The following is a 20263-nucleotide window of genomic DNA, read 5'->3' on the forward strand; positions in this document are numbered from 1 at the left end:
TACTACTTTATTTTTTCTTTTCCCTGGCTTTTTTTAGCCATATACACTCCTGGTCCAGTCCATAGGCATGAATGTACAACCTTTGCTCATCAATATCCAGGAGCTACAGTATAGCTAAATAGAAGTCTTTTCTGAAGCTCCTCTCTGTGCCAATTACACATTTAAATTAAAGAATAAAGACAGGTGAGGACAAGAGTCACTGGGTTGTCCTTGCTCCTCACACAGGGAGCTTAGGTTTATTGAGCTACTCCCACAACAGTGCCCTGAGGCACACCCAATTCCATTAAGCACTAATAATTGTATTGCTTTTCTTTTTCTTTTATGCCACTTGCATGGTTTAGCAATGTCCTTTTTGTATAGACACAGGAAGACAGTTGGTGCTATGCCTTTGTGACAGGGGAGTTTCTTTACTCCAAAATAATATTTACTCCTGGGCATCCATCTATATTTACTTGACTTAAGTCTCAGTTGCCCTTAGTTCCTAGCACTCCAAAAGCAGAATCCCAATGAAGGGACTGGATGGACCCAGGGCAAGCTGTGAGCTACCCTGGCATTGAGAGGAGACAAGCTAAGCACCCAAAGTATAATAAGTTAAGAGCATGGTCATGGGACAAACTCTGTCATGACCCACAAAGAAGTAACTGAAGAAGGACTCTGCTGGAGTTAGGAAAGACTAACCTGGCCTGAGGACTGTAGTCTGGGGTATATAGAGAGATGTCCCTAGGGAGAGTCAACTTTTAAGCTTAATATATCTCTTACTGTGTTCATGCAAAATGACTAGGAATATCAAAAGAAGTAAATTGATGATGATTGTTTAAATGGATTACGAGCTGAGGAAAGGAGAAAGCAATGCACTCTGAATGGAATCCCTTGTGCAAAACCCTCTGACAAGATTTTGCCCTTGAGTTAATCTCTTCGCACTTCCCCTGAAGGAGTGACTTTACCTCTGTCTGTTGTTATGACAATGTTCAAACCCACCTATGTGTACCCCCCGCCCTTCATGATTCCTATCTAAGTATGCTGTAAGGGGGAAGATGGGAGGATGAGAGCTGAGACTTTTGTGACTTTGAGGTCTTTGAGGACTAGTGGGTCTGTGAGGCCTGGATGGGGACTAGATGATGATGATGGCTGAAGTAGAGGACTAGGAGACTATGATGAGATGGGGAAGAATATACAATGAAAGAGAGGACTTTGAGGTCTACGAGGAGACTATGATGATCGAACTATGATGACTGGGACTACAACCAAAACTATGACTATGATTGCTCCATAAGGGGAGAGATCGGACTACATTAGGGAGGAGAGAGAAATAAACTGTCTACCAACCAGCCTGAGGCCCGGGCCCAGTTTCTCTGTTCCCCCGGTCCTTCATCCATCCCTCACCATTGTCCAGCCAGGGGAGGCAGCTCTTAGCCACCGAGCACTCAAGTCTTGCGCATGCCTACGCTTTTTCTTTGAAACTCACAATAATCTACTCTGAAAACACTAAATTAGGCCCCGGAATACCACACAGGGCATATTTGATGCAATTCATCACGTGGAAGGACAGAATGAGGATGAGCATGAGTCTCCTAAAAAGATGTTGGGGTCATAGAGATAGAACAGCAGACAACGCACTTGCCTTGCAAGCGATGATCTGGGTTCCATCCTTGGCACCCCATTATGATTTCCTAAGCACTGCCAGGAGTAATTCCTGAGTACAGAGCCCCAGAAGTGACCCCTGAGTATTGCCAAGCATCGCCCAAAAACCAAAAAAAAAAAAAAAAGAAAGAAAAAAAAAGTAACCGTACAGCTTTTGTTTTTGATTTTCCCCACCCCACCCCTGCTTTACTGCTGAGTACTGAATCTAGGGCCTGACGCACTCATATAAGGCAAGTTCTCTACTGCTAACCTACATCTTCAGCTCCAGACGTAGTTATACATTTTGGGCTTTACACATATATAACATGCTTGAATAAATCCAGAAATTAAATAACAAGATCCCATAACAGTACAGGCAAACACAATCATCCTAATCATAAAGTGATAAAAGGGTTCAACTCTTTTCTTCTAGTTGCTGTAAAGGTCAGAGTTAGCCTGTGTAAACTGAAGTGAGAGCTCAGCTCTGGCTCAATTTAGAGGCAAGAACTTTCTAGTGGAGAACTGGCTGAAACTTGATCATATGATAAAAAAGGAAGTAGCTCGACCATTAACTGTGGGTAGCCCGAGGGAATGTGAGTCTCCATTGCTAAGGAAGTTGCCTCGGGTTTTGAGGCTATCATAAAGCAGGCCAGGCCAGGAGAGACAAATAAGGTGAGTAAAAGAAGGGAATGAACATAGGATACGGGCTATAAAGATCCACCTCGACATGGTTAGGTGGGCTAAAAGGTGTTTAGCCATGATGTATGAAGTTCTTCTTTATACTAGAACATGGCAGAGAATGGTGTCGATCCCAGGAGAAGAGGGAGGCAGGGGTGGCTGAGGTAAGACAAGCAGACGAACGGAAATCTGGGTGAGCTGAGGAAAGAGCGAAGAATTCCTCACCTTCAGTCTGTGTTCTGAAAGCATCGGACACGGCTTTCTCCTTGAGGATGAGGCCCAGAGCTGCCTGGCATAAGAGCTCTTTGGCTCCCGCCTTCCGACTGGGCAGCAGCTCCTCCCGGTGCTGGGGGATGAAGTCCGTGTGCACGTTTCCAGCCTCAAACTCGGGGTGGCTGGCCAGGCTGAGCAGGAAGTCAATGTTGGTGTGCAGTCCCACAATCTAGGAAGAGAATCGAGTTCATGTTCCTGGTGTGTGGGGAAACGAACGTTGGAAGAACCCTGTCTACGGGGCCTGCTCCTTCAGTGAAATGCTGTTTTCTAAGGACACACTCAGAAAAACAACAGCAAAAACCAGACGGAAAACAGGGGAACTGGGGTTCAGTGTGGCCTCATAAATATGTGGCCCTGGGTTGGGTTCAGTCTCTAGCAACACACACACACACACACACACTCCTTTAAAAGTAAAACCCAAACTTTAGTATCCATAAAATTCTTTTTGGAAAATCATAAAGATAGGGCCGAAGAAGCAACAATACTGTGGGTAGGGCACTTGCCTTGCACAGAGCTGACCCGGGTTCAATGCCCAACACACATATGCACCCCCAATTCTGCCAGGAGTATTCCCTGAGCTCAGAGCTAGAAGTAAGTCCTCAGCACAGTTGGGTGTGCTTAATAATCACAAAGATTATTAAGAAAACATAACAAAGCTCATTTCAATATATATAACAATTATATATAAAACAATTATATACATAACTATATATGAACAATCAGCCTCAAGTAAAGAGCACTTACCCATGTGTGCCTACAACAAAATGGCATTTTTTCCCTCCCAAATAAAGTAATTATGGGGAGCGAGATAGTACAGTGTGTATATATATGGACTTAATGTTGAAAAGGTAAGGTGAAAAGGGTTAGGCTAGGTAGTGTGAAGACATTCAATTTACTCAGGAAAATAACTGTTAAAGAAACAAAATGGTATCTGCAAAATAGGATGGATCTGCCACACAGAATCATTCCACAAAAACAGGAAGATTGCAAAACAGGCAGGATTGCTAAAATGCAAAGGACCTCTAGGGTCTAAGTGATAGGACAGTGGGAAGGGTGCTTGACTTGCACAAGGCCAACCTGGGTTTGATTCCTGGTACTACATATGGTCTCCCTACCCCTGCCAAGAGTGATCCCTGAGTGCAGAGCTAGGAGTAAGCCTTAAACACAGCAAGGTGTGGCCTCAAAACTAAACAAAACAAAAACCAAAAAAAGAAGAGAGACCTCTAAAAAGTTTCCTTCTGACATAAAATATAAAATTTATACCCTGATATAAAAATTTTAAGAAGTTATTAGAGCTGAAAATGAGCTTCAGTGTTAGAGTACATGCTTTGCACATATAAGGGTTCGACCCCTGACACAAACAAACACACACACAAACACATAGACACACAGATACACAGACATACACACACACACACACACATACCGGGGGGGAAATCTATTCAATAAAATAAAACCAACTGATTCTCAGCTTTATTCATTTACTCCTTTATCCACACATTTATTTAAAAGCTATTTACTTTTAGGTAAGCTGGGTATCTCGATACTAGGGACACAAAATAGATGAGATTCTTGTTCTCACCGAGGCTGGGGACAGTAACAAACATATATCTCTAATATGAGATTGTAGCACTGCAACACCGTCCTCCCATTGTTCATCAATTTGCTTGAGTGGGCACCAGTAATGTCTCCATTGTGAGACTTGTTACTGTGTTTGGCCTATCAAAAATATCACGGGGAGCTTGCCAGGCTTTGCGGTGCGGGCAAGATACTCTCGGTAGCTCGCCGGGCTCTCCAAGAGGGATGGAGGAATCGAACCCAGGTCGGCCATGTGCAAGGCAAACATCCTACCCACTGTGCTATGGCTCCAGCCCAACACCAGGGACTATGAAGAAAATTCAGACTGGCTAAATTCACCCTATTTAAAGAGGATGGTCCAGAGGGGACTCCAAGGAGGTGAACTGGTACTGAAGAACATCAGGAGGGCACCCAAAATTATGAGGGCAAAGAACATTCTGCAAGAGACTCAGAACAGCTCGGTGCAGGTGTCTAAGGAATGGGAAGGAAACCAGGTTCAGAAAAAGCTTGATCAGTTAGTAACACAATAATTTAAATAGTAGCTGATCACAGGTTCAATAATAACAATTTATCACATGGTACGTTACAATTTATCACAAGCTAATAAGAAATCTTCCCTTAAGCTCCATCAGCATCCTATGGAATTCAGTGCACCAAAGAGATTAATGGGCTGCAAAAAAGGAACAAAGTTTATCAAATAGATGAAACTGAACATGGTTATGATTTTTCTTTTTGTTTGTTTGTGGACCACACCTGGATATGCTCAGGGCTTCCTCCTGGCTCTGCACTTAGGAATCACTCCTGGTGGGCTTGGGGAACCATATGAGGTATCAAGAATGGAACTTAGGTCAGCAGCGTGCAAGGCAAATGCCCTGCCCACTGTACTACCTAGCTCCCCATAATTTCTCTGGGAGAAAAAAAAATGCCTTTTTGTTGTAGGCACACATGGGTAACTGCTGTTTACATTGAGGCTAATTGTTTTAGCCTTTATTTTTCCTAATTAAAATCCAGATGTTTTCAGCTCTCTTCTGACCCATGAGAAACTCCCCAGAATGAAATTACTCTATGAAATATGGACAAATGGTATTATGAAGATAACCTGCAAAGGCTTGGCCATTTAAGGCTGGCTCAATCCACTGGGACAGTTCAGTGGTGGAAATACAGGGAGCTTTGGGGTCATAGACGAGACCCCGGTTGACTCACATTGTACTGGCGAAGGCTGTACCTCAGTTTCGTCAAGGCCGCCTGGCGATCCGCAGCCCAGACAACCAGCTTCGCAATCATGGGGTCATAATGCACCGAAACTTCATCTCCTGCAATGGAAAAGCCACAGCAGTCTGTCAAAGTCAAAACTAAAAGGGAGGTGGGGCTGGAGTGATAGCACAGCTATCAGGGTAGGGTTTTTGCTTTGCATGCGGCCGACCGGGTTTGATTCCCAGCATCCCATATGGTCCCCGCCAGAAGCACCGCCAGGAGTAACTCCTGAGTGCAAAGCCAGGAGTAACCCCTGCGCATCACCGGGTGTGACCTAAAAAGCAAAAAAATATAAAAAAAACAAAAAAACTAAAAGGGAGGGCCAGAAAGACAGGACAGGGGTCAGGGCACATGCCTTGCATCTTTTAGGCCTGTGTTGTGGTCCCCGAGCATCTCCAGGAGTCAGTACTGAGCACGGAGTCAAGAACAGCCCCTGAGCACCCTGGGTGTGGCACCCTCCAAAAAAAAAAAAAAAAACAAACCAAAGAGTGCACCCCAGCCGAACCAAGACTGTGGCACAGGGAAGGACAGGGAGAAAAAAAATGAACACCCTCCTCTCCAAATTTCAAGGGATAAGTTATGACCAGCTATACTCAGCGGGACTTTTGGTACATTTCACGCTTAATGCTTACCAACTCCCGGATGACAGTTTCATTGTCACTTCCATTTATGGGAACCTGAAGAGGGGCTCGCAAACTTGTTCCAAGTCTAAGGCAGATGCAGCCGATCTCGGGTACCTGGGCCTACTGTGGGCAATTCACCGAGGCACAGGCTGACTCTCCCCCACCCCATGTTCTGCTCCATCTTCTTTTTTCTTCCCTTTGCAGAAGTCAGTATAAACTCTCTCTACACTTCCAGATCATCTGCACCTCTGTGCCTGGCATTCTCCTCCCTCCGACTCCTCCGTTTCATCAGTGAAATAAGGGTGATCACTTCTCTACCCTGGAGAATTGTCGGGAGGATATATAACAAAGTGCCAAGAGTCATATCTGCCAAGCTCAATAAACAAATGGCAGTGATCACGACGATGGCAGTCTCAGTGAACAAGGACCTGTGCCTCTGTCTAGAGGATGTGCCTCCGTCTCACTGGCTGAAAATAGTTCCAAAGGACGTGGAATCTTAGAATGAATAATGTTTGAAAGAAAGTGCTGTGATTTTGGAAGGTCACTTGAACCTTCTGAACCCCAGAGTTTTAAAACTGATAAAACCAAAGGGTTGCATTAACATCCTTCCCTTTCCACTGTTAGAAAGGCCCACTCGAGACTTCCTTTTAGAACTGTGTCTCCATCACCTTGTAGCTTGAGAACTGCTGTGTTTCAGCCCTCACCAGCTGGTGAGTCCTCTGTGATCAAAGGTTAAAATGGCAGCCGGGAACACTCAGGAGTTACTCCTGGCTCTGCCGTCAGGAATTATTCCTGGTAGGCTCAAGGAACCATATGGGACCGAGTGAACCTGCGTTGGCCACAGGAAAGGCAAACATCCTACCTTATCACTCTGGCCCCAGGTCACTTAACTTTTCTGTGCCTAGTTTCTTTGTCAAAAACCAGGGGTTAATATTAACACTTACATAAGGGGAAGTTTTGCGGTTTATGTTATAACATGGATAGAACTGGAGGGGGTCAAGATAAGTGAGATAAGTCAGAAGGAGAAAGACAAATATTGAACATTTCACTCACAGGTGGGATATAAAGAAACATAAAGCAAGGAGACAATGTCCAAGGAAAGCAAATCCTTAGACCAAAGGTCAGCAGGTGCTGAAAGAAGGGAGGAGGCCCAGTGAGTTCTGGTGTAGGGACACTGGAAGCTTGGTGCTGGGTGTAGTATGGTCACACTGTACCCATAATGCAATCACTGGTAGTTTTATAAACCATTGCCTCAATAGAGATTAATAAGACACCAATTAGACCCTTTATTTGAAAATGGTGGTAGAATCTCCTGACCCCACACCTGGCTGTCCTCACCGGGGCATCTCAGAGTGGGGCGGGTTGAGTTTCCCTCCCTGCTCCAAGCAGAGCCCTGGCAGCCTAAAACCTCCAGATTCCAGCTGCTGCCATGCTCAAGGCCACTCTCCACACACTCGGATGAGCCTCACGCCTGAGGGAACCGACAGATGAGTCCAGGTATATGGGACCCGTGGCTGAGATCTCCAAGACTGCTCAGTACAGGACTGGGCCGCCTCCCCACAGCTCCCCAATTTTCCAGTAGCTTGGCAGTCACATCCACAAACTGCCCCTGGCACCATGCAATCTCATCAACGGCCAAGATCCAGAGACTATAAAATAAAGCTCCTGGAAGAGAGCGATTTCCTGGCGTGCAGCGGCAAATTCAGCTAGACCTCTTCACTCTAGCCCACTGATATGCCTAAAGTAGCACACGTGTGTTTGGTTTTAACATAGTTGTATTCTTGTATTCTTGTATACTTGTATTCTTGTATACACAGGCTTAAATGGCTCCAGAATGAAATACAACCACCTTCATACACTTCCCTCTTATTGTGGTGGGAAGATGCTTGCTGGTTGGTTGGGTGTTTGAATATTGTCTGTAATGAACTATTGTAAACTACTTTATGAAAATAAGATGTATAAAAATAAAAATTAAATTAAAAAAAAATCAACTGGCAAAAAAAAAAAGGTAGATGTTCCCACAAGAAACACAGAAAATTTCATCTATAGAAACATAAGAATGCATGAAAAAAATTTAAAAAAATCTCAGACTTGAGCCAGCCAGAGCTCAACAGGCTGAACATACACTTGGAAAACAGGAAGGTGAGGTTCTATCCCTGCTACCACAGAGCCCTCTGAGTGTCACTGGGTGTGGCCCTTTAACAAAACACCACACAATACTCAGACTGTTAGGTTGTACTTCTTTTTTGGGCTATGCTTCGGGCTTACGCCCGGCTCTGTGCTCAGGGCTCACTCCTGGCAGGACTTGGGGGAACACATGCAGTGCCAGGACTCAAACCTGGGTCAGCCGTGTGCAAAGCAAGTGCCCTCCCTGCTGAACTATTTCTCCAGTCTCCGACTTTCAGCTCACTTCACTTTACCTTGCCGGACTCCAGTTTCAATCCTAGTGGAAAGGTCAGCCTGAGGGGTGGAGAGATGCACTAATGGCCCAGCCCCGGGCATGAAGTTATTGGTAGGATCTTCTGCATATATTCGAGCTTCAAAGGCATGGCCCTGCAGAGTGATTTCTTCCTGGCTCAAAGGAATCTTCTCTCCAGCTGCAACCTGGTGAGAAAAGAGGAAGTTGCATGAAATAGAATCCGAGAGCTGCAAGGAGGATTAGAAAACGTGATGGGCTTGTCTTTTTCCACATAAAATGTACATTTGAATTTTGTGTTCTTCTAAGAACCGATTGCTTTGGAGCACTGGGCATAAACAGAAGTAAATTCTTTTAAAATGGATGCAGAGTAAAAGAATGTACTAATTACTATGGGCTTCCAGATTTTTAAAATAGAGAGCAGATAAACCATTGACTTAATTATAACTCAGTCATTGAACTGGACCAAGCCAGGTTTGATTCCTCCACCCCTCTTGGAGAGCCCAGGACGCTACTGAGAGTATCTCACCTTCACAGCAAAGCCTGGCAAGCTCCCTGTGACGTATTCGATATGCCAAACACAGTAACAAGTCTCACAATGTTACTGGGCCCGCTTGAATTATAACAATCAGTGAATTTTTTTCAGTTTAAACTAAAATTCCTTACTGTAAGATGTTCTCTGTCTCCATTTAAATATTAGCATTGTTACCCAAATTAAACAATTTTATAATAAATTATTGGTCGATGTCTTTGTTGGCATTGTAGGACCATACCCACAGCTAGAATTTCTCCGTTTCCATTTAAATATTAGCACTGTTACCCAAATTAAATAGTTTTATGATAAATTATTGGTCGATGTCTTTGTTGGCATTAGTAGGACCAGACCCACAGCTAGAGTTTCTCCGTTTCCATTTAAATATTAGCACTGTTACCCAAATTAAACAGTTTTATGATAAATTATTGGTCGATGTCTTTGTTGGCATTATAGGACCATACCCACAGATAGAGCTGCAGTGAGGCATCAGTCTGTCATCTTTTTTTTAATTCCATCACCAAGTGAGAGAAGAAAGTGGGACCAGGACAATTTTTTAATTTGACTACAATTTATGTATAGTGTGTGACACCAAATTGCAAATAGAATCATCACCGTTATATTATCATTGCCACAATTATTGTTATTTTGGTTATTAGGTACCAGTACAACAAACCTCTCTCTTCACCTAGTATAATTTGGGAAGGGCTATTGGAGGATTTGCTGTGACACTCTTTCGCTTTACTTTCCCCTTATGATTTCCTCCAGGATGAGAAAGTGACAACCTGAGAAAGCAAAAGATACAAGGGGTGGGTGTGTGTTTGTTGGTGTGGGGGCTCTTCAGTAACTTAGCATCACACTGAACTGAAACAGGCAAGTATAAGATAGGCAAAGGCTTCATCTCTTGAAATCTATCACTAAGAAAATCCAGGAATCCTTCTAGTTAGGAACGAATGAAAAATGGTCTAAACCGAAGTCTTTAGAAAATGACAGACTCTGCAGCCACCCTGCCTGGGTACAAAATTTTATTGTTGTTGTTGTTTTTCCCTCTCTCTATTTACTCATCATGTAGAGGCTATGGCAAGTTTCTCTTCCCTTGATGCTTTAAAAGGGAGTGCCTGGCATTGAGGAAGCTGTCAGTGTTAGCTACTAATTCATTGCATCCCGGGCTCTTTCCCCCTTCAACAGGGGCTACTCCCAGCAAAGCTGGTCTGAGGGCTTGTCCTCAGGACAAGCTGAAAATTTAACTCAGACACGTGCTTTGCCACTTGAGCGCTCTCTCTCCAGCCTTAACATCTCATCCTTATCTCCATGGTGAAATTCTCTTGAATGCCTTAATAAAAAATATTCTTTATATCCCAGGAGTCCACACTCCGAGATGCGATCTTATTCCTCCTGCCCAGCCCTGTCTCAGTCTGGCTCCTCTTTCCTCTCGCTTCTGGAACCGGCGAAGCTCAGAAGAGGCAAGTCTCCACTTTGCTCTATATCTGGAAATCTGTGCCGCCTGCATTCTCTCGGTCTTACCCACAGACTCACTGGGACCCCTGACCCTTGAATATTCCCGTCAGCTTTGCCCGGATACCGCAAGCCAGCTGGATGTCTGCCTCATTGCACCCTCGTTCTGCCTTTGATTTGTCAAGTGGCGCTTGAACACCTGACACACCAAAAGACGGTTTCTGCTGGGAAGCCAGAGTCCAAAATACTTTCAGGGAGCTGGGGAACTGGGGCAAGTGGTAGAGCACATGCCTAGCACATGCGAGGAACATGTGAAGTCCTGAGTCCCATCTCTGGCACTACATGTCTTCATTCCCCAACCCCCCACCACCCCCCAGCAACATTGCCAGGTGTAGCTCTGGTCGCTGCAGAGAAGTGAGCACCTCTAGGCTGAGTGGCAGGGAATGTCCCGAGTTCCACATGCCCTTGGGGAGTGCCCGTATTTTAAAAAGGAAAGACAAAGTGTCTTGAATTATCTCAACTAAGTCCCATAGTGTCCGCAGGGCAACAAGCCCCGTTCACTTTCAAAAGAGCCTTCAAAGGGTAGGCAAGAGGGCACAACGGGATGGAATTCCACGCCTGGAATGTGGGGCGTCAGGGTTTGACTCCTGGCACCACTTGGTCCCCAAAGTGGCGAGTGCACTGCTGGGTACAACCATCAAAAGAATCACTGGGAGTATCCCCTAGTTCCTCCATAACTACTGGGAGACTCCCCAAAATCTAAAAGCCTTCAAAGCTCTCACCATTTATTGAGTCACAAAAATAACCATTGCCTCATTTCTTAGAGTCCAAAAGTTTTCTCTTTCCCTCATCCCATGAAATCTTTCATCCTCCATAATTTCAAGACTGAACTCCACTGGGAAACTGCTTTAGAAAAAAAAAATCTCCTTTCCCATAAATTCTGGAAATACAAGTACTCTTTTCAGAAGTTTCTAAATCCATTCAAGCTTTCCTAAGACTAACACTTAATAACCTGAGTGCCTGGTTTTCACCAGCTATCAGGATTCTAGGGGCTTTGGTACAAGAATATTTTGGCTCTATTTAAAGAACTTATCATGCCCAAGTAACCAGCAAAATTATCATCCTATCACTGACCATAAAAGTACTGCAAAAACAAAACTATCAACATAACACAACTTGAGTATCATATCATGAAAAAATAATTTAGATTCAGGAAAAAAACCCCAAAATCCCACAAGAATTAGGAACATTCATATTTCTTCATTTTTTTTTCATCTCTAAATTTCAAAGGCAGCTAAGAGAAAATCTATTGCTTGGATGAAGAGAACAAAAACAGGGGCTGGAGAGAGAGCACCTGGCCATCTAGGTTTAATCCCTGGCATCCCATAGAATCCCTGAACAGAACACTGCTATATGTAAACTCCAAGCATATAGCCAGGAGTAAGTCCTGAGCACTGCCAGGTGTGGCCCCAAAACCAAAGGAGGAGAAGCAACGAAAACAGACTATCACTAATATTAGAATTAACACATTCTGTGCCGCTGATTTAGGCCACACTTCTCAGATGATCTACATTAGAGAAACAGCTCTAGGAGGCGGGGAGAGGGCCCAGGGGCTGAGGCACAGTAGTTGAATGTTTATGCATTCCATTCCTATGGCTGGCTGCCTGCATGTGCCAAGCAAGGTCCCAGGTAGACTGCAAGAGAGTTCCAGCCACACCACAGTCAAGTGTGCGTACACCCCACAACTAAAGGGCGTGGCCTTTGGGGAGCACTGTGGCTCAGGGTACTGCCCCCTGAGGCACAATCTGAGAGTGTGTGAGTCCTACAATCAAGCATGTCTGCAGCCCCTGGCCACTGCGACCCAGCCACAGAAGCAGGAAGAAAGGAAGGGTGCAGGGTCACAGTTTCGCAAAATACATTCGGCATGTTCCAGGGACACTAATGTGACATGCTCAAAACCTTTCTAACCACTGACTCTGAACAGCGACTCTACCCCACCTCAGGGCGAGCGTGTCTAAGTTAGCACCTCTGGTGGTGTAGGCTATTCCCTTGGCGCTGCCTTGGGTTGTTTCACCATGGCTAGTCACCGCCTGCCTCTCATACCTAAGCATGGCCTGAACCGGGATGATGAGGCCTCTGGCAGATCAGAAGCTCTGGGGGGAGGCAACGAGGTCAGAGGCAGATATGAGAGGCAGCAACTAAGCTGCTGCCTGCCTCTGCCTCGGGGCTTTTAGGGTTAAGTGACAGATCGGGACTGAATCTGACAATTGACAACACCATCACCGTTGTGATTACAGTGTCACCTTGAAGCCTCCCATGTTCCCATCCTCATCACAACCACCAAGAATTCAATCTTGGGTTCAGGGGAGACCTTCTTTTAGGAGACCATAAAGTCACGGATTCTGAAGGCTGGTCTGTAAGGAAACAAGTGTCCCCACCCGCAGCTGCCACTCCACCAGGTCGGTTCCCGTGATCATCTCCGTCACAGGGTGCTCCACTTGCAGCCTGGTATTCATCTCCATAAAGTAGAAGTTGTGCTGTGCATCCATGATAAACTCCACGGTTCCTAAAAGACAAAACACAGTGGTCTCACTTCTGTGGTCCGGGATCAGGAGCAAATGGAAACTCCCAAGGCTGCCTCACCTAGGCGAAACCTTTTCTTTTTGCTTTTTGGGTCACACCGGGTGATGCACAGGGGTTACTCTTGGCTCTGCACTCAGGCGTTACTCCTGGTGGTGCTCGGGGGACCATATGGGATGCTGGGAATCGAACCCGGGCCAGCCACGTGCAAGGCAAACGCCCTACTCACTGTGCTATCTCTCCAGCCCCTGAAAGCTTTTCATTTTATGAAAACAACACTGTTGCATGAAATTTAGCAACAGAAAAGTATTTTTGGGATTCTGTGCAAATGGTAAGCCGCAGCTCTGATGGGACCCAGCTGACTGTTGCAGGAGCGAGAGAACACAGTCAGAGCACCATGTGGAGGGCACGTCAGCGTTCAGCATCTCTGCGGACCCGACACCCCTTCAGTGCCCCATCCCTGTAAACCGAACACCCAAAAACCCCATTGCCCTCTAACTTTGCAGAGAAAAAGAGACATTCCCCACCCATCCCCAGTTGTGGGCTTTCGGGCAGTTTGCTGTACAGGTCCTTCTACGCAACCCACTGAAAACGTGCCAGTGACCCCCTTCCATTGTGTCTTACCTACTGGCATTCTATTAAGCAAAATTTCTCTCACCTTCACAGGGTCTAATTTAAGACAATAAAATGGGGCCATTTTAAACATAGGTAGGCAGAGATTTTGCAATGGGATCTAATCCTGCAACCACTACCATGAAAGCACATAGAATTTCCACCCCCTCCCCCAACAAATGTTCTCAGCTTCTCCTGGGCGCTCAACCCTGTCTCAAGTCCTTGTTTCTGTGCAAGCACTGTTCTACTTTCTGTCACAGTGGCTTTCAAAATGTCATCTGGATGAAATCCTATAGGTTTTCCTGTTTCACTGAGGCTAAAGTCCATTCCATATTGCGTAAAGCTGCTTTTCAAACTAGGGATGGGAATTCACTTGAGAGTTATAGAAATGGAGTAAAGACTTTTAGTTTCTAGTTGAGCATGGGAAGAGCTTAGAAGTTACCATTATTTCCTGGTAAGAAGTGAAAAACTAAACAAATAACTTAAGAATTTCACTTCTAGGGGCTCTAACAGATCCTCAAAGGGAATACTGCAGAAAAATACCCTGAATTTCCAGCAGAGGGGAAGAGGAGCCATTTAAAGTACACAGAGTTCTGTACTTAAGATATGGCCTTACAGGCTAATAACCAGAGCCTAAACTCCTCTGGTCTTATCAATTAACACAACTTAGGGGATACACACTTCCTTTCCAGTTATACTTTCATACCTCAGAATATAAATTAAAACTGAAGCCAAACCAACAAATACTGGTAAGGTTCACAGGTTAAGGTTTGATTCCACTAAAAGACACAGATGCAATCACAGGGCCGTAGGATGCTTCCCCCAGACCCTGCCACTCCAAGGACCATGTACCAGACGTCCTTTTAACCATCTTATCATGCCTGGATATTAGGAAAAATAACGACAAGACACTAAAAAGGACCCAAAAAATTGTTTGAAAAGACTTTAAAAACATCTGTGCAATACTTAAGTTATGGTAGGGTTGTTGAAATAATCTGACCAGGAACTAAAAAATAGTTTGATTAATATGCTAGGGGATATAATGGTAATAGTAGATAACATGGAGGTACCAACAGGTAAAATAAGCAGAGAGGTGAATATTGAGAGAAAGAGAAAACCAAAGAAAAACAAAAAGAAATGCTAGAAAAAAAACCCACTGCAATAGAAATTAAATGCACATATATCCGTGCTGAACTTATTAAACAAACTGGACAAAGCAAGGAAAAAAAAATCTTCAAGTTTGAGGATAATAAACAGAAACTTCCAAAAAACATCAGGAAAGAAACATAATACAAAACTTACAACTAAAAAAGGTGGAACACACACATAAAGAGGACATGGTGGGGGAGGGGGCGGAGGAGAGGGGAACCAAAGTAATATTTGAAACAATGACTAAGAATTTCCCCCACATTAATGTCAGATACCAAACCACAGCTTCAGGAAGCTCAGGTAGTGCTAAGCAAGAGAAAAACCAGTAAAACTAAACCTAAAGGTATCAATTCCAAAATAATAAAATTTTAAAGGAGAAAGGATCCTGAAAAAAGACAAAACGACTTCACCTGTAAAGAAGAGTTCAGCGTTCTATCTGGTGACATATGAAAGCCAGCCTGACACAAAAAGTCGAGCAAAAAAAAGAAAAAAAAATTTAATCTGACTTTTCAGAAACCATGCAAGCAAGAAGAAAGTGGAGCAAACAATTTAAAGTGCTGGAAGAGGGGCTGGAGCAATAGCACAGCGGGGAGGGCATTTGCCTTGCACGCGGCCGACCCGGGTTCGATTCCCAGCATCCCATATGGTCCCCCGAACACCGCCAGGATTAGTAATTCCTGAGTGCAGGAGCCAGGAGGAACCCCTGTGCATCATCGGGTGTGACCCAAAAAGCAAAAAAATAAAAAAATAAAATAAAGTGCTGGTAGAAAAAATAAAATCGCCAACTAAAATTTTGTACCTTATAAAACCCTTTTTGGCGATGAAACAAAAGACTTTCTCAGACAAAAATGGAAAATTCTTTGAGACTAGCTTACTGATACTAATAATTTAAAAATTTTTCATCTTTCAAAAAATTTGTCATGCTTTTTATTTTTAAAATTATCCATCCATTTTTAGGACTCCCAAAGCCCCATCACTCTGGCCCACGTCATGGATAAATTTTAGAGGAGAAGGATGGCGAGCCATGTTAAATACACAATGAACTTAATGAAACAATGAGCTCTTATTTAAATTTTGTTTTGTTTTTTAAACAAATTTTATTCTAGTCACAGGATTTACCAGTGCAAGGCAAGTGCATCTGCCCTTAGAATTATTGCTCCAGCCCCTGAATACAAGAATTTGAAATTAAAAAACAAGATACCATCTATGCTATCTTCCAAAAGAGAAGCCAGTATAAATATAAACATGAATGTTATTGACATTAGGAAACTATAAAACTTGTGATGGAAGTAAAAGAAGAGCGAACTAAGTGGAGAAACACTAAGAACTGAAGTCACGGAGAAGAAAACTCAACACTGTCAAGGTAACAGGTCTCGGCAACTTGACCTGGAGATTTAATGCAATTCCAGAGAAAATCTCAGTAGGCTACTTTGCAAACAGAAAGAAGCCAATCCTAAAGTTTATGTTGAAAGGTAAAAAAAACTCAGAATGGCCCGTTCAACTCCGAACGGTAACAGGCTTGAAGAGGTTAAAATCATTCTACTTCGAGGGTCACCTGAAGCTACAGTAATCAAAACAAGGAAGCACAGGCAAGAGAACAAACAGCTCACTGGAGCAGCACCGAGTCCAGAAATAGACCAACATAAATACACTCAACTTATCTGCAACCACGGGCCAGAGACAACACCCCGGAGGCAAGGTTGTAACCTCTGTCTGCCCCCATCCTTTCTGTGGCTGCTGTTTCTGTGATGCTTGTATACATCTGGCTGTAGCACGTGATTGTGGTGCTTGCAAGGCTTGTATACTTGGTTATGGTACTTGTATAAATTCATTTGAAGGGGAGGGCACCCCAGCAGTGCCCAGAGGACTGGGAGTCTGTCCCAGTAGTTATGTGCTCGGGTTCAGCGCTGGCCCTGCTGTGCACTGTTCAGCGCTGTGCACTGCTCATCCTGAAATGCCTCGTCAGTGCTCGGGACCTCCAGGGCTGTACTCGGGGTACAAGCGCCTCCAGGGTTGTAGCTGGCAGTGCTCGGACGGCCACTTGGTACTGGGAATCAGACCCAATCAGAGCACTTTGCAGCTGTGCCCTAACCCCTGTACTAGCTCGACACCTTGTGCTCATGAATTTTTCAACTGTGGTGCTGGTGGGTTGGGCTGGAGATATAGCACAGTGGTAGGGCGTTTGCCTTACAAGCAGCCAACATAGCCGACCCGAGTTCAATTCCTCCGCCCCTCTCGGAGAGTCCGGCAAGCTACCGAGAGTATCTCGCCCGCACGGCAGAGCCTGGCAAGCTACCCGTGACGTATTTAATATGCCAAACACAGTAACAACAAGTTTCATGATGGACACGTTACTGGGCCCGCTTGAGCAAATCGATGAACAACGGGAGGACCGGTGCTGGTGGGTCACACTCTAGTGTGGTCTTTTTGCTGCAGTGCTCTTGAGGGGCTGTGTTCTTGGTTATGGCTCTTGTCAATATAGGGGGTGTGGTACTCGTACACTAAGTAGAGGTGCTTGGATATGTTGTGCCCAGAATCACAGACTTTGTTGCTGCGACCAGGACACTGAACAGTACAGCCCCTGGGACTGAGCTCCGGAAGGTGGAGGGACGACAAGAATCAAAATTACAGCCCTAACAAGCCTCACATTTGCAAGGCAGGTGCTCTACTACGGACCTATCTCCAGGCCCTCCCAGAAGTAACCTTTTTAACAAGTGACACAACCACAACAGAAGCAGTCTAGTCACATACATTACATCCCTTACAAACACTAACTCAAAATGGATCATGAGGGCTAGAGGGATGGTATGATGGGTCAGGCTTGCCTTGCATGCTGTTGACGAGGTTTGGTCCCCAGCATCACATATGGTCCCTCAGCAGTGGCAGGAGCGATCCCTCCCCCCCAAAAAAAAGAACGGACCATGGCAGTATAGGGGTTAAGGTTCTCTCAGCATGAAGCTGGCCCTGATTCTATCCCCAACACCACACATGGTTTTCCCTAATCCCCACCAGGAGGGATCCCAAAGCACAAACCCAGAGATAAATCCTGACCATAGCAAGTGTGGCCCAAAAACCAAACTAAACCAAACCAAGTATCATGGACCTAAATGTAAAACTCAAAATTACAAAAGTGCTAGAAGATCACAATGGAGGAAACCTAAATGCTCAGATGACAATAGAGGTTTGGTAGTATCTTTTCTAGAAATAACAAGAAGGCATTATCCTTGAAATAATAAGTTGGACTTAATTAACTAATTGATTTTTGCTTTGGGGGAACACCCAGTGATGCTCAGGAGTTACTCCTGGATCTGAATTCAAAAATCACTCCCAGCAGTGCTTAGGCAACCAAATGGGATGCTGGCGATCAAATTGGGGTTGGCCATGTACAAGGCAGGCACCTTACCCACTGTACTATCTCTCCAATTCTTAAGTTGTACTTTATTAATTAGAAAAAAATTCTTCTCTATGAAAGGTAAAGGTAAAGGTAAAGGCCCTCCCATTGATCATCGATTTGCTCGAGCGGGCCCAGTAACGTCTCCATTGGAGACTTTGTTGTTACTGTGTTTGGCATATCGAATACTCTCGGTAGCTTGCCGGGCTCTCCGAGAGGGGCGGAGGAATCGAACTCGGGTCGGCCATGTTGGCCGCTTGTATGAAAGTCAGTATTAAAAGAATAAGAAGGTAGGCTACAGACTTGAACAAAATGTTTTCAAAATACATGTCTGGAAAAAGACTGTTATCCAAAATATACAAAGAACTACTAAAACTCAACTACAGGGTAAGAGTGATAGTACAGCAGGTAGGGTGCTAGCCTTGCACATGGCCAACCCCGGTTCAATCCCCAGCACCCTGTGTGATCTCCTAGAGTGATCCTTGAACACAGAGCCAGAAGTAAGCCCTAAGCACCATCAGGTATAGCCTGATTTCCTACCCACTAAAACAAACAAACAAACAAACAAACAAAACCCCAAAAAACAAAACCTTAACTTGAAAAAAATGGGGAAAAAATATCAGAACTGACATCTCTGCCCAGAGTATCTATAAGTGGGCAAGTAAGCACCAAAAGAGGCTTCAGATCATTAGTTGTTAGGGAAATGCAAATTTAAACAAGGAGCTACAATTGCAGACCTATTTGAATGGTTTAAATACTGACAATAACAAATGCTGCTAAGAACATGAAGCAACAGGAATGCTGCTAGTGGGGATGCAAAACAGTCTGGCCTCACTGAAGGCAGTTTCTGGAAATCACACCTCCTTGGTGTTTACCAGAATAAACTAAAAGTTACACCTATACAACTAGAACATAGATACTTATTCATAATTGTTAGAATTTGAAGCAACCGTGATATCCTTTAGTAGATGAGAGGATGAATAAATAATGGTAAAATTCAGTCAATTAAGCATTATTTGGTGCTAAAAAGAAACTATTTCAGTCATTAAAAAAAAAAACAGGGATAAAACATATGCATACCACAAAGTGAAAGAAGTTGATTTGAAAAGACTACATGCTATGTGAATCTAACTGTGACATTTTGGAAAAGGCAAAACAAAGGAGGCAATGAAACATCAAAGTACCAATATTAATAAAATAATAATAATAATGGCCCTCCCATTGTTCATCGATTTGCTCGAAGGGGCCCAGTAACGTCTCCATTGGAGACTTTGTTGTTACTGTGTTTGGCATATCGAATACATCACGGGGAGCTTGCCAATATTGTGTGTGACAATTTTACTAATCTCAAACTGACGGACACCACCAAGAGAAGCCCCACTGGGAATTATGTTTTTTTGGGTGGTAACAGTGTATCAGTGAGATTCATCAGTTGTAACAAACATTGCCCATTTTGATTGTGGGAAGGAAACGTGTGTATGCGCATTCTGGGAGTACAGAAGCTCTGTACTTTCAATCCAATTTTGCTTTACATTTAAAATTACCAAAATGCTGGAAAGTAATTTCAGTGATTTTTATATTCTAAAATGGTAAAAAAAAATAAAACAGCATTATACATAATTAAGATAAGTATCATTTAAGTGAAAATATTTTCCCAAATGAATACATATACAGATAAACATACGTATATTCTGGGTCTTGATATAAAACATATTTCTTAAAGTAACAAAAAAGTTTGAAAGGCAGTGATGTAAGGTTACATTTCTTTTGCCTTTTGAAATATAAATAAATGATTCTTTTCTTCTGCCCCAACACAAGCTAAACGTCACATACCTGCTCCAACATAATTTACAGCTTTAGCAGCTCTCACCGCAGCTTCGCCGAGCTTTCTCCTCACTTCGGGTTCAATACCAGGCTATGCAAAAACAAATAAAATAAATTTCCACTGGTACCTTGCCTTACTAGAAGTCTCTATTAAAATCCAATATGCACGGGGCTGGAGAGATAGCACAGCGGGTAGGGCATTTGCCTTGCACGTGGCCGACCCGGGTTCGATTCCCAGCATCCTATATGCTTCCCTGAGCACCGCCAGGAGTGATTCC

At 44.0% G+C, this 20263-nt stretch overlaps 1 protein-coding gene across 1 annotated transcript in view; it reads right to left on the reverse strand.

The window, feature by feature from the left end:
* Positions 1 to 20263, reverse strand: part of MCCC1 (methylcrotonyl-CoA carboxylase subunit 1) — a 64619-nt gene that overhangs the window by 16403 nt on the left and 27953 nt on the right. Inside the window, exons 9-13 of the mRNA XM_056121976.1 lie at positions 19995 to 20076; positions 12868 to 12995; positions 8447 to 8630; positions 5353 to 5462; positions 2524 to 2740 (exon numbers count right to left, since the gene is read on the reverse strand). Of these exons, the coding sequence (XP_055977951.1) occupies positions 2524 to 2740; positions 5353 to 5462; positions 8447 to 8630; positions 12868 to 12995; positions 19995 to 20076 (721 nt within the window). The remainder of the gene's footprint in view (positions 1 to 2523; positions 2741 to 5352; positions 5463 to 8446; positions 8631 to 12867; positions 12996 to 19994; positions 20077 to 20263) is intronic.

The sequence above is a fragment of the Sorex fumeus genome, unplaced genomic scaffold (assembly GCF_029834395.1).
Source record: "Sorex fumeus unplaced genomic scaffold, SorFum_2.1 ptg000044l, whole genome shotgun sequence".
NCBI classification, from domain to species: domain Eukaryota; kingdom Metazoa; phylum Chordata; class Mammalia; order Eulipotyphla; family Soricidae; genus Sorex; species Sorex fumeus.